Below are 15,002 nucleotides of genomic sequence, written 5' to 3'. Positions count from 1 at the left end.
AGTAGATCCATGCTCTTTTTTTTTTTTTTTTAAGATCTTATTTATTTATTTGAGAGAGAGCGAGAGACAGGACAAAAAGGGGGAGCGGCAGAGGAAGAAGCAGCGGGGAGCCTGATATGGGGCTCCATCCCAGGACCCTGGGATCATGACCTGAGCCAGAAGCAGATATTTAATGGACTGAGCCCCCCAGGGGCCCTCAGACTCTTTCTGCAATAAATCATAGGTTGGTGGGGTTGGAGAAGAGGAGGAAGAACCCGGAGCCCTGGTTTTCTGAGTAAGTTCTGGCAGCGTCGCCTGAGAAGTTATTTGGAATTCAGATTCCTGGGCCCCACTCCAGATCTCAAGTCAGAAGCCCTGGGGGTGGGCACCCCCCCCCCCCAGCATCTGTGCTTTAACAGAACATTCGGAGGATTCTAATGCATGCTCTAATTTGAGAACTACTGGATTAGAATATAAAGGGGATTTAGGAGACATGACAAGCAAACGTGATATGTGGACCTTACTGGGATCCAATGCAAAGAAACCCAACGTGTAAGTGCCGGGGCATGTAACGTACAGCACGGTGACTATAGTTACTAATACTGTAGTCCATATTTGAAAGTTACTAAGAGAGTAGATCTTAAGAGTTCTCATCACAAGAGAAACACGTGTAACTCTGTACGGTGATGTTCATTAGACTTACTGTGGCAATCATTCTGCAGTGTATACTAAGATCAAATCATGTTCACCTGAAACAAATAATGGCCTATGTCAATTACATCTCCGTCGAAAACCAACAAGATACCGAGACATCCATGTGAAAGACATTTTTGAGCCAATCAGGAAAAGTCAGTGGTGGCCTGGGCGTTGGGTGATAGAAAGGAGCGGTTGTGACTTCTCTTAGGTGTTGCCTTGGTCCGTTTGGGCTGCTCGAACAGAACACCATAGACTGTGTGGCTTAGAAGCAACAGACATTCTTTCTCTCAGTTCTGTAGGCTGGGAAGTTCAAGATCAAGGCACCAGCAGATCCAGTGTCTGGTGAAGACCTATTTCCTGGGTCATAGATGGCTGGGGTTTGGTTTTTTTGATTTGTTTTTGTTTTTGCTGCGTCCTCACCTGGAAGGAGAAGCAAAGGAGCTCTCTGGTGTCTCTTTTATAAGGTACTAATCCCATTCCTGAGGGCTCAGCCTTCATGACCTAGTCATCTCCCAGAGGCCCCTCCTCCCAAGACCATCGCATTGGGGATTCTTTTTCAACATAGGAATTTGGGGGGACACAAACATTTAGTCAGGTGTGATGATAGCATTGGGGTTGACAGGGATGTATACATTTTGAGAGATGTGTACTCAAGTATGAGGGGAGAAATGACATTGTCTGGGATTCGTTTCTGAATGCTTCATCAAGGGGAAAGAGGGATCATGAAACAAACACGTCAGACTAGAGGTGATTGTTGAATCTGGGTGATGGGTATATAGGAGTTTCTTTGGACAAGTTCTTTTGTTTTTGTTTTTTTTGTGTGTGAACATTTTAGATTTTTTTTTCACAAAATAATTAACAAAACAAGACAATTACATGAGAAGGGAGGCCATGTCCTCCCATTCAGGTCCTTAGGGCTAAAATCATTGCCCGCTAGCATGAGGAATAAAACGAAGGAAAAGGAGTCAGGATAACAGGGCTTTCCCGCATCTTTTTTTTTTTTTTTAAGATTTTTTTATTTTATTTATTTGACAGAGAGAGACAGCCAGCGAGAGAGGGAACACAAGCAGGGGGAGTGGGACAGGAAGAAGCAGGCTCCTAGCGGAGGAGCCTGATGTGGGACTGGATCCCGTAACGCCGGGATCACGCCCTGAGCCGAAGGCAGACGCTCAACTGCTGTGCCGCCCAGGCGCCCCTCCCCCATCTTTTATTACCAGTCTCTCTTCCCAAAGCAGTGAGGGCCACAGAGAAATAATGAGAGAAAACCTCCAGCATCCGGGTGGGCCCGATGTCCTGTCCTCCCCCCAGCTCTGTCAGCCTAGTTTGATGAATAACAGCAAAGTGGCAAAGAATTCCTGGCAGCTGAAATGGGAGGAGAAAGAAATATTGAACCAACTTGAGGGACCTCTGGAACCCAAAGCAGCTTGGATACACTGAGAGGGGGAGTGGGAGCATCTTCTTCCAGAAAGGTGAAGGGCAGGATTTTACAGAGAGCCGAAGCCCCCCCCCCCCCCCCGGTCAGGCTGGAGCCACTTTGAACCTGTTTCCACCATCAATCTCAGTCATGAGCAGAAGGTGGAAGCCTTCCATGATGCACCTGGGTCATTTTCCCTTTGTTTCCCACAGATCTTATCTCCACCCTCTTCTGCCCTACCCTGGTCCTGCGAACTACATTTCCCAGAACCTTCTGCCCTTTCACTTCCTGTTAGGGTTGCCAGATAGGAAACACCTGCAGGAGATGGGAAGGCGGGAGGAAAAGTTGGGAGTATTTCTTCCCCACTGCCTCCTCTCTTCTGCCCACCCTGAGCTCTTCAACGCTGCTCCTGTGGGCAGATGGCCCCTCTTCCTTGGCTCTTGATTTCCCCACCCCTTCAGGCTCAGGAGAAGTAAAAGCTCCCCGTGTTGCTAGCCCCTCAGCGCCCCATCCCTCATTTTTCTTAACCCTGCCCACACCTCAGCAAGGAAGCCCCTGAAAACTTCTTAAGAAGACCAGCTGGAGCTGAATTCTGTTACCTGCTGGGATCTTGACGATTATGATCTCCTTGGGGAAGAGCGTGTGGTATAGTTTGCAAACATATATTCAATATAAATGTGTACAATGAAAAAAAAATGCCCATTTTTATAATACAGATCAGCTGGGGGAGATTCATTCATCTCTCAGCTGGCAGTGATCAGCAGAAGAACACCACGTGGCGTCTCGAAAATCAATCTGGGGCAACCGCCTGGATAAAAAGAACTTCATGGGGGCCCAGAGGGATGGAGGCTTTTTTTTTCCCCCAAAATAAGAGCTTTATTGAGAAAATTCATATATCATACAACACACCTTTCTAAAGTATACAGTGAAGAGGTGTGATCCCTTTATCTTTATTTTTTTTTAAGATTTTATTTATTTATTTGACAGAGGCAGCGAGAGAGGGAACACAAGCAGGGGGAGTGGGAGAGGAAGAAGCAGGCTTCCCGCTGAGCAGGGCAGAGCCACCCAGGCACCCCAAATGCCTTTATCTTTAATGTAACTACTGAGAAGGTAAGATTTATATATGCCATTTGCTATTTGTTTTCCATTTGTGTTTTTTGCTTGTTCTGTTGACTCACCCCAACTTTCTTTTGGGGTAAATACTTTCTAGTGCAGCACTTTAATCCCCTTGTTTCTTTTACTATATTTTAAAGTTCTTTTCTTAGCGGTTGCCCTTGGGATTACAATTAACATCTTAACTGTTTACCATCTAGTTTGGATTAATACTAAAGGAATTTCAGTAGCACAAAGACTTTCCTCCTATACATCTCTTTTCTCTCCACCCTCCTTTGGGCTGTAATTGTCATGTGAATTACATCTTAATATCAGTCTAGGGGCGCCTGGGTGGCACAGCGGTTAATCATCTGCCTTTGGCTCAGGGCGTGATCCCGGCGGTTACGGGATCGAGTCCCACATCAGGCTGTTCCGCTATGAGCCTGCTTCTTCCTCTCCCACTCCCCCTGCTTGTGTTCCCTCTCTCGCTGGCTGTCTCTCTCTGTCGAATAAATAAATAAAATCTTTAAAAAAAATCAGTCTATAAACACAGTTTTATGGGTATTGCCTTATGCAGGTGTCTTTTAAAGGAGGTAGGAGAAGAAAATTCAGTTCTGGGATCGAGCGGTGAGTTGGGCTGTGTGCTCTCATCGCAGAGTTTGCTTGGGGCTCTCCCTCTCCCTCTGCCCTTCCCCCTGCTCATGCTCTCTCTCGAAAATTAAAACACACACTTATCACTACCATACAATACATTATCCAATTGAAAAAAATCATATGTCTTGTCTTTCGCTGCTGATTAGAATGCCCATGAGGGCAGAGATTTTTGCCTGTGGAGTTCATCGTTGTATCCACAGAGCCAACAACAATGCCTGGTCAAAGGAGGTGCTCAGTAAGGTTTGTGGAGTGAAAAAGTGAACATTAAAACTCTTCTAATGGCTTTCCATCATACTCAGAATAAAAGTCAAACCCCTCCCTGCAGCCTAAAGGTCTTGTATGATCTACCCCATCAGTTCCCTGCCCTCATCTCCCCCTACCCCTCTTCTCACTCACCCTGCTCCAGGCACAGGGGCCTCCCCACTGGTCTGTGAATAACCCAAGCCTATTGCTACCTCATGGCCTTTGCACCAGCTGTTTCCTCTGGCTTCTCCCATATACACATATGGTTATCCCTTATCTCCTCAGGTCACTGGTCAAATGTCACCTCCTCGGGGAAGTCATCCCTGATTCCCTTCCCTATCCTGTCACCCACTTTACTCCCTTCCCAGAAGGGATCTTTAACTGAAATGATCATCCATCCCCCACGTCCACTTGAATGTCAGCTCCACCATAGCAGGGATCTCCAGTGCCCAGAGCAGTGCTTGGCACACAGTAGGTGCTCAATAAAAGAGCTCAGTTTGTTCCAAAGGGCCTAGGCCTTACCTGTATCACTGCTGCCCCCAGTGAGCCCCACTCAAGTTGAAGCCCTGGTCTTGGTTATTTACAAGAAACAGCCCTGAGGATACAAATATCAAAGCAGGCGGGACCTGGTTAAGGGCTTCTGGACTCCAGGGGCGCCTGGGTGGCACAGCGGTTGAGCGTCTGCCTTCGGCTCAGGGCGTGATCCTGGTGTTACGGGATCAAGCCCCACATCAGGCTCCTCCGCTATGAGCCTGCTTCTTCCTCTCCCACTCCCCCTGCTTGTGTTCCCTCTCTCGCTGGCTGTCTCCATCTCTGTCAAATAAATAAATAAAATCTTTAAAAAAAAAAAAAAAAGGGCTTCTGGACTCCAAGTTCCCATCAGCCCCACCCCTTGGGCCAGTGAAATTCTTCTCAGATTCAGGGAGGAGAAGGGATAAAGCCAAAAGGACCTTGACTCCTCACTTGACTACTTCCCCTATTCCAGCATCTTCCCTGGCTTCCTCGTTCCCTCACCTCACCCAGAAGATCAATACCCTAGTACTGATCCGTAGTGACCTCCAAGTGTGGTGAATAAGAGTATGACCAGATGTCCCAAGTTATTGCTAGTTGTGTGACCCTGGAGAAGTCATACACCTCTCTGTGCCTCAGTTTAAACGGGACCAACCGGATCTGCCACCCAAGATTTTTGTGAGGATTAAGAGAAAAAAATCTACATGAAGTATGTAACAGTGGCCTGACACATAGCCAGCATCCAGTAACTGTTAGTTATTTCTGGGTGCTCTTTACATATGAACAGAAGGGCTAACATGTATCCAGCCCCTTCTCAGCCATTTACATGTATTTTCTCACTTATTTATCACTATAACCTCATGAGGTGGGTACTATTCTTTTCTCTGTTTTGTTGGTGAAGAAGCAGGTTTGGAGAGATTAAGAGACCAGACACATAGCGGGTGGGTAGAATAGCCGCCTGTGGAGATGGGGCCTCCATGTCCCTTCCTGCAGTCACGGAGATGCTCCCCTTTCTAGGCTCCTGGCAAGTCCTGCTTCTGGAAGCTTGAGTTGCCTTGAGCTTCCTCTCGACAGGGTTCAGTGACCCCTTTACTGAATATACATTGATTAAGTGTCTGCTGTGTGCGAAGCACCGGGAACCGCCAGGTACGAAACAGACAGAATTCCTGCCTTGGTGGAGCTGACACCCGAGGGCTGAGCGCAGGTAATACATACAGCAGTAACACCGTCCGGCGGCGAGTAAGGCCTGGGAAACTTTCTGTGCCTCAGTCTCCTCATCTATAAAATGGGAGAAAAGCACTCCCCGCCTCATGATGGTGTGTGCTGGGGACGGAATTCATGAAGTGAGTGCCTGGTCCCGTGGCAGCTGTCACTCTTCTAGAATGATCCTTGCTCATCGTTACTGCTTTATTTTCAGCCCTCGGTAAGGCGGGCGGTGTAGCCCAGGGCCTGGACTCAGGAGGCCAAACCCAGCTCCACCAGAGCCATGTGACCTTGAACTGTTCCCCCCCCACCTCAGTTTCCCCATATGAGAAATGAGGATGGGAACCCCGACTCCCCAAAGCTGTATAGTCAAAAGGAGCTGTCATTTCGAAGGAAGAGCAAGAAAAATCTGTGTAGTCCTTCACCCAGCTGCACTTCAGCTGCAGAGAGGAGAATAATCACTTGACGACTCCCTTTCAACAATCAAAATAATGAAATACAATAGAAATCATGGTCACCATGGCTACTGTCTAGAGCGGTCATGCTCTTCTGGGGCTTGTGCTGAATGCCTCCTTTACTCCAGCCCCTCACGGCTCAGAACCTTCCATGGCTCCCATCTTAAGTGGGGTAAAAGCCGAACGCCTCACCGTGGCCCTGAAGGCCCGGCATGATCTGCCCAGTCACCTCTAGGCCCTCACTGGCCCCACTCTCCCTCCACTCACTCCGCTCCAGCCACACTGGTCCCCTCCCTGTTCCTCAAACACACGTAGCAAGCTCCAGCCTCAAGGCCTTTCTACAGACTGTTCCCTCTTTCTGGAATGCTGTTCCTTTAAATATCTGCACAGGTGCTTACAGCCTGGAGGACATTATGCTCAGGGGGATAAGCCAACCGCAGAAGGACAAATACTGTAGGATTCCACTCCCGTGAGGTCCCCAGAGGAGCGACATTCACAGGGACGGGAAGTAGAACGGTGGGTTAGAGGCGATGGGTGGTGGCGACGGCTGCATAACCCCACGAATGTACTCAATGCCCCTGGACGGGACTCCTGCCCATGGTTAAGAGGGCGAGGGTATGTTATGAGTCTCGCATCATGTAACACACCCAGGATGTGGGGCTCACCTTCTCCATGGCCAAGTCCCGTTCTGTGGAATAGTCATCTGGTGCTCGGTAACCTCTGTAATTCTTCCTCAGGGTCACGAAGACTTGCTCCAAGGCCACTTCTTAAACCTCAACGATGAAACAGGAAGTGAGGGGCAAACAGCAAGGGTGCCCCACGTAGGGAGGTTTTCTTGGGGACAGAGCAGGGAGGTGGGGCTCCCCTTCTGCTTTCTTTCTTTTCTTTTCTTTCTTTCTTTCTTTCTTTCTTTCTTTCTTTCTTTCTTTCTTTCTTTCAGATTTTGTTTATTTATTTGAGAGAGAGAATGAGTGAGGGGAGGGGCAGAGGGAGAGGGACCAGCAGACTCCCCGCTGAGCAGGGAGCCTGAGGCAGGGCTTGATCGCAGCACCCTGGGATCACGAAGTGAGCCGAAGGCAGACGCTTCACCCACTGAGCCACCCAGGCGCCCTCCCTTCTCCTTTCTTTTTTTTTTTTTTTTAAGATTTTATTTATTTATTTGACAGAGAGAGACAGCCAGCGAGAGAGGGGACACAAGCAGGGGGAGTGGGAGAGGAAGAAGCAGGCTCATAGTGGAGGAGCCTGATGTGGGACTCGATCCCACAACGCCGGGATCACGCCCTGAGCCGAAGGCAGACGCTCAACGACTGCGCCACCCAGGCGCCCCTGGCCTTCTCCTTTCTTTGACTTCCTTCACAGCCCCCCCCCCCCCAGCTACAAGTCTGCACTGGAGGAGGACAAATCCTGGCTGCCATCACCTCGGAGAGAGGGACACGGGGAAGAGCGTGGGTCTCAGCTCCGTGCATCTGGTCGTACCCACCGCAAACTTGAATCATCTGCTCTTTTGAATCGCCCACATGCCTGCTACACCCCCGAGTTGGCTGGAACTCGATTAAAGATTTGAATATCATCTTTAGCAACGGAATCAATCGCTGCACAAAAGGGGCAAATTTCATTTTCTATTTTTTAAATCAAGGTCTAAATAAAAAAGTTTTCTGCATGAGGTGAAATAGTCACATGGTTCAAAATTCACAAAGCACAGAAGGGTAGACCATGAAAAGTCTCCCTCCCACCTTTTTCTCCCAGCCAGCAAGTTCCTCCCACTCCACTACGGTGACTGTTACTGTTTCCTGTGTCCCCAAAGAGATCGTCGATGTATGTCAAAGCAAAGCATAGTCTCATTCTTCTTCTCCCTGCTTTATACTCTTCTCGTTGTTAGCAAGAGTAGCGGTTGCTCTTGGTGCCCGGCGCACATCCCAGTGGCGTTTGTCATTTCTGGGCACGCTGGCCTGGCTTCCCGCTGCCAGCAACCGAGGGCTCTCTGTGGCCTCTCAGCCCACCTGTGCCCTGCGAGCAGCCCTCAAGCGATACTGCTGGGAGATGGATCAATATTGCAGCTCCCTCGCCCCCCGAGTGGGAAAACAGACCCGCACTCGATGCTGCTCCCAGATGCCCCCCAGCAGGACTGAGCCCAGCTGCCTGCAGGGTTGCCCTTTATGGGCTGCCTTCCCTTCCCTGCTCACTTTCTCTGTCCCCTCCAAGTCCCTCTTGGGGGTCCCCTCTCAAAGAAACCATGAGCATTGTTATAAACTAACCGCCCTCCTACAATGCTCACAATCTTTTGCACACCTTGGTGTCCGCGTCCTTCTGCACCCGAGCAAGCAAATCCTTGGATGGTCCCTAGAGATGGGATAGCTGGGTCAAAGCATCCAAGCTTTGTCATTTGAATGGGTTTGGCTAAATAGCCCTCTGTTTCTGACACATTTCAAAACCCCAACAGCTTTTACAGCTTTCCCCATTACTTAACACCCCACCACCAAACGCAAAGGTGACGGTGAATGAAATTAACTCGGCCAGTCTCTCAGGGCCTTTGCAGGGGTGGCTGAGGTGTTTGGCTCTCCACCCCATTTCTGGAGACCCAATCTCCAGCCCCAGGGGCCTGTGGGCCAGGTATCACTGCATGGGTGGCTCCTCGGGGGAGGGGTGGTGCGTCTGTCGATTGGATTTATTCCTACTGTGGACCGGGAGCAGCAGCACTGTACTTACAATGTGAAACAAGGCAAGGACCCCTGCGGCAACTGTGATTTCAATGATGAGAACGATAACCGTGAACAGGAAACACTGGAAGACACCGAGGGGTCGGAGGGGGCTGGGAGCCTGCTCAGCTGTATCCCTACAGGGGTGGGGACCGTCCCTCCCTCCACCCCCAGGCCACATGGCCTCTTTGGTTTGAAAGAACTCCCCCCCCCCCCCCGTGGGGTGTGGGGCTTCTTTCTTTCACGTGGCGTTTTCCTGCATGTCGTCCAGGATGCTGGCCTGAGGTATTCTTGGAGCCACTAGCTGGAGCTCCACTTCATGCCCAGCACTTTCTGGGCACCAGGGAGACCTATGAGGGGACCTCCAGGTCAGTAAAGGCTCTGTGCATTGACAAGCAGGCACCTGTGGGGAAACAGGAGGGACGGTGGGAAGGACAGAACAGAGGCAGGAGGAGGGGAGGAGAAGCAGGCTGAGAACCCTTGCAAATGGGGGAAGAGGGGATGGGGCTATAGGGAAGATGCAGGGGGACAGGTCGGTGGCTGCAGGGTTGATGGGGGAGGGGACTTATGTTCGCTGGCCTATGTTTCAGGCAAAATTCACAAGCCCAATGGAAAACACGATGAGAAAGATAGCAAGCAGAAGGGATGTCTTGCAATCACCCATCAAGGAGAAACTGCTGCTCAGTTTCATGTGGGCATGGGACCAGCTCAAGAGGTGTCAGTAAGTTCTGGAGAGCTTCTGGAGGCCACATGGGGGCAAAGTAGGGCAGTTCCTGGCTCTCCTTTCATCTATTTGATTATGATTATTAAAAGCTGTTTGCTAATTGAGTCTTTGACCCATGGCTAGGCTTCTCTAGTCCTGATATGGAAAGGCAGTGGATACACACCTGGGGACCCCAGACCCCACAAGGACAAACATAGGTGCAGGGCTTAGCAGTTGTGGGACCCTGGACAAGTGGCTCATGTAACAGATTGTGAAGGATTAATATTAATATTACTGCCCCTGGGTGACCGAGGTGGCTGGAGGATAGATATCCAGGTGTCCATATGTCCTGAAGCTTCCATCTTCAGAATCTATCCCTAATCTGCCCACTTCTCACCCCCTCCACAGCCTCACCCGGCCCAGCCCCCACTGTCTCCCACATGGACCAGCACTGTCCCTCCGCCCTGGTCTCTCAGTCCAGCCCTCGTCCCCCAAACTCTGTTCCCCCAATGGCCACCAGAGGGCGCTCGTGAGCACCCGAGTCAGGGCTCGTCCTTCCTCTGCTCAGAATCCTCTGTGGCTCCCAACATCGTAAGAAATGATTTTGCTTTTCTGAGCGAGGTCTCAGAGGCTTTGGAGGGACAGATGCGAAGGGTAAAGTCAATCGGATTGGGTTGGACGTAGGGTGTGAGGACTCTTTGATTCCTCCAAGCTAAACTATAAATAAAATAGCATCCACATCATATTGAAAGTGAACTATTTCAGGCACAGGACCTGTCCAATAAATATTTCCTGAATGAAGTAATTAAGAAAGAAAACGAGATGATAAAGCTTCAGGGAGGAGGAGGGTGGGGCAGGGTGCTTTTAACAATGGAGGTTGTTTATGCTCTGAAAGATGACCCTACTAAGGATCTCCCTGAAATCCCAAGTTGAAATAACCAGAGTTTTGCAGCAACACTGTGAAGGAAGGAAGACAAAAAATGCTGGAGGCAAATTTTACCTAAGGTGGGATAATCCATTCAGACAAGATTCTAAGGGAAATGGGAGTGGGGAAGCTGGGAGCCAGCCTTTGGGGCATTAGCCAAGGCTATATGTGAGAATGAACAAGACACATAAAATCTGCAACATGCTGTCTGCATGATCATGCTCAAAACTGTCCTACCTCATGTACTTGAGCATGTAGTTGTGCAGACATGAGGATAACAACAGTGTTGTGTTATTTAGTGGGAACATACACATGGGCTGATGGAACAGAGCAGTGTGCCCAGGAAAGACCCAAGCATATTGGAAATTCCTGTAGGCAGAAGAGGACTGACCCCTACCTCACACCACACACACATAATCAAACTCCCAAAAGCCAAAGAGCTAAAACTGAGAAATCAAGACTTAAAATTATGGGAAGAAAACCTAGGAGACTATAATTTATGGCCTGGGGTAGGAGAGGAGTTCTAACTGAGATATATCATAAAGGAAAAGATAGATGCATTTGATGCCATTGTATAAGACACCACAAACACTGAAAAATAGGGGATGCTGATGACGGGGATTTGTATTATGTGCAAGGAAGGATTCATATGGCGGTGGGGTGGGAGTTTTGGAGAATGTGTGCAGATCCAACTTACAAACAAGAGAGTGCCCCTGCTTTCTCTGGTTGCTCCGTACCACCCAGCAAAGCCAACCGGCACTGTGATGCAGCCCATTGCCAGGCACAGGTAGCCAATGTGAAGGAGATATACAGAGGACAGCCCAAGGACCCTTGTCAGGACAGCCCTTCTGAACTTGACATAGATGCCCAGGCCACTGAGGATCACACCAGACATCTTTAGGACAGGAATCAGACAGGAAAAAAACAGTCTGTTAGTTGTATACAAATAAAACTCTCCCTGCTGGTGGCGGGGTGGGAGGGAAAGAGCAAAGGCAAATAAAATCAGCAAAAACACTAAAAAATGTTAATACCCAGAGTTAGTGAGGATGTGGAGAGACATTCTCATATATTGTTGCCAGGCAACAAGCTTTTTTGAGGGGGAGGGTGTGCGAGAGGACACTTAGCAATTCATATTTAAAATCTTAAAGGTTTTACAGTGAAACCCTTTACCTAGAAATTCCATTTGTAGATATTCAGCCTAATATCTGATACCCTAATAGACACATACATACATACCTCAGTATCAGAATGCTCAGGGATGAAACTACCCGAAGCAATCAATAATACAGATTAGGTAGGTAAATCATGGGACAGCCATGCAATGGGACTCTAGAAAGTTATTTTAAATGATGCTCTAGGACAAGGGTTGGCAATTTGTGTGTGCGAAAAGCCCCAGATATTGTGAGCTTTGCAGGCCATAAGGCTTCTGTTGAAACAACTCAGCTCTGTCAGTGTAGCTCAAAAGCAGCCATGCGCAATTCATAAACAAATATATTTACAAATAAATAATCTCTCTCTCTCTGTCTCTCTCTATTTACAAGGCTGTAGTTGGCTGACCCTTATTGTAGGAGGAGAATGTTTATTGATATGGCAGCCATTTATACAACTGAGCTGAAAAGTAATGTTTGCACAAAAACCTGCACATGGATGTTTCTAGAGGCTTTATTCATAATTGCCAAAACTTGAAAGCAATCAAGATAGCCTTCAGCAAGTGAACGGATAAACTGTGGAACATTCAATGGAATCTTAGCACTGAAAAGAAATGAGCCATCAAGCCATGAAAAGGTATGAAGAAAACTCGCAATCATATTGCTGAGTGAAAGAAGCCAATCTGAAAAGGCTACACAGTGCATGATTCCAAGTAAATGTCGTTCCGGAAAAGGCAAAACTATGGAGACGGTCGAACGACCAGTGGTTGCCAGGGGTTAGTGGGGAGATAGGGAAGACAGGTGGAGCAGGGAGGACTTTGAGGGAGGTGACACTACTCCATAAATTCCTAAAATGGTGGATACGTTGTCAAAAGCCATAGAAAGTACAACATCAGGAGTGAACTCTAATGTAAACTATGCATGCTGGGTGATGGTAATGTCCGCGTAAGTTCATCGATTGTAGCAGATACACTGCTCTGGTGGGAATGTTGCTGACGGGGGAGGCTGTGCGTGTTGGAGCAGGGGTATATGGGAAATCTCAGTACCTTCTGCTCAATTTTGCTGTGAACCGAAAACTGCTCTAAAACAGAGTCTATTCAAAAGGAGAGGAAGTTACATTTTTTTTAAAGGGGAAAAGTGGATTGTTAAGCAATAGCTTTCATGTGTTTGTTTTGCTGTTTTTAAAAGGTATACAGAAAAATCTGAAAGGATATAAAAATGGTGATGGTATTTATTGAGCAATGTTCCCAGGATAAGCATAAGCCCTTTAACCGTTCTGTCTCATTTAATTCCCATGAAAATGTTACAACACAGGTAACAAGATGAGGAGTGATATTTAATATCCTTCTTTTTCCTGGCAACCTTTTCTTAATGCCATTCGGCTATCAAAACAATTGCTTTTTTTTTTTTAAGGTTTATTTTAGGGGCACCTGGGTGGCTTAGTTGGTTAAGCGTCTGCCTTTGGCTCAGGTCATGATCTCAGGATCTTGGGATTGGCTCTGCGTCAGACTCCTGGCTCAGTGGGGAGTCCGCCTCTCCCTCTCCCCCTCCCCCACTCTGCTCCTGTGCGCTCTAATCAACAAATAAAATCTTAAAAGAAGAAAAAAAAGATTTATTTTATTTTGAGGGAGGGGGAGGGTCAGAGGGAGAGAGGTTTTTTTTTTTCAAAAATTTTATTTATTAGAGAGAGTGAGTGAGAGAGAGCACGAGCAAGGGGTAAGGGCAGAGGGAGAAGCAGACTCCCCGCTGAACAAGACCTGTTGAGGGACTAGATCCCAGCATCCTGCCATCACCACCTGAGCCAAAGGCAGACATTTAACCTACTGAGCCACCCAGGCGCCCGACAGTCTTTTTTTTTTTTTTTTTTAAAGGATTTATTTATTTATTTGAGAAAGGGGGAGAGAGAGAGCACTTACGAGTGGGGCAGGGCCACAGGGAGAGAGAGAATCCCAAGCTGACTCTGCGCTGAGCCCGACGGGGGTTGTGGGGGGGTTGGATCTCACCTCCTGGAGATCACGACCTGAGCCAAAACCAAGACCTGGCCGCTTCACCGACTGCGCCACCTAGGCGCCCCAAAACAATTGCTTCTTAATGATGCACATTTTGGGTCACTTTTATAGTAAGAAAAAAAAAGTGTTTTGAAAAATTAAAAGAACCAAAAAAACCCCCAGAACAAACAAACAAAAAAACCCCCACTCCCTCTTGTCCTTTCCAAACAACTTAGTGTTTAGGGTCAAGCTCTTCCGCCACCAACCCTGGCCCCAAACCCCCTCCCTCCTCCCCAGCACCCCCATCACATGCGTCTGTGCTTGATTTCACCGACTCTGGGTCGACAGAGCCTACACCTGTTTCCAGTGTGTCCTGTTCCTCGTCAGTCTGCCCTACATCCTTCCTGCTTCCCTGGGGACCACCGATCTGGATGCCAGTGAATTTGGATCAACTTATTTCTGTCTTGGAGGGAGCCAGCTATGGAGGAAGGGCTGCAAAGCCCCAGGGCCTGGGTAGTGACATACTTACAACCATGAAGCCATTGAAGAAAGATAACAGTCTCTTCAGGGAAGAATACAGAGTGTGCATTTCAGCCATGTCCGCCAGACGGGGGGCTCCAGATGTTTAAGTCAGCATCTCCTCAGTAAACCTCAGGGCTACTGTTACCCCAGATGGTATAGGTCTAGGGTCAGGGGCACCAAGGCTGACTTGCCCCTCTCTCTCCCGACTGTCCGATCATCCGCCAGGGAGGGGCCCCAGCAGCCACCCCTCCTCACTCATAAGCCTCTATCACATCACAATTGGATCCCGGAGCAAGGCTCCTGGTGCCCAGGAAGCAGGTGCCCTGAACGGCCCAGGCTGGCTCCCCATCCTCCAAATAGGCTACACCAGGGGTGGAGAAAAGGTATGACGTGCTGCCCTGGTACCCCCAAGATGCCACCTGGGCCCTGTGGGTGGAGGGTTCAGCACTGACCACTCCTGTAGTTAATGCCCCCATTAGACAGGGGGCTCCAAGTGGGCAGGGTCCTGGGCTGTCCTAGTCATGGCTGTGTTCCCAAAGCCTGGTACACAGTAGGTGCTCAAGAAACCGATGTGGAATGAATGAATGCAGAAGCTCCAGAAAGCAGGATCTAGCTACAAGCCATCAGGTCCCCCAAGCCTCTGCCTCCACATTAGCTCACTTGACTCATCCTCATCCCTCCCAGGGCGACACAGGAAGCAAGGTCAAGCGGGGCTTTGAGGCTCCAAGAGTGACCTGGAGGTGGGAACCTCTGACAGCCCCCATCCTCCCCATT

At 48.8% G+C, this 15,002-nt stretch overlaps 1 protein-coding gene across 1 annotated transcript; it reads right to left on the bottom strand.

Annotated features, from left to right (window-relative positions):
• Positions 1-1,988: 1,988 nt before the first annotated feature.
• Positions 1,989-14,304, bottom strand: TSPAN16 (tetraspanin 16). Its single transcript, XM_044377828.2, is given in 8 exon segments — positions 1,989-2,021; positions 2,023-2,037; positions 4,601-4,644; positions 6,144-6,231; positions 6,912-7,019; positions 8,953-9,027; positions 11,268-11,465; positions 14,236-14,304. Coding segments are annotated over 8 exon segments (630 nt in total).
• Positions 14,305-15,002: the final 698 nt, after the last annotated feature.

Source organism: Ursus arctos, unplaced genomic scaffold (genome assembly GCF_023065955.2).
Source record: "Ursus arctos isolate Adak ecotype North America unplaced genomic scaffold, UrsArc2.0 scaffold_14, whole genome shotgun sequence".
Classification (NCBI taxonomy): Eukaryota; Metazoa; Chordata; class Mammalia; order Carnivora; family Ursidae; genus Ursus; species Ursus arctos.
Note: the sequence above shows the minus strand (reverse complement) of the source record. Positions and strands in the feature narration are given on the sequence as shown.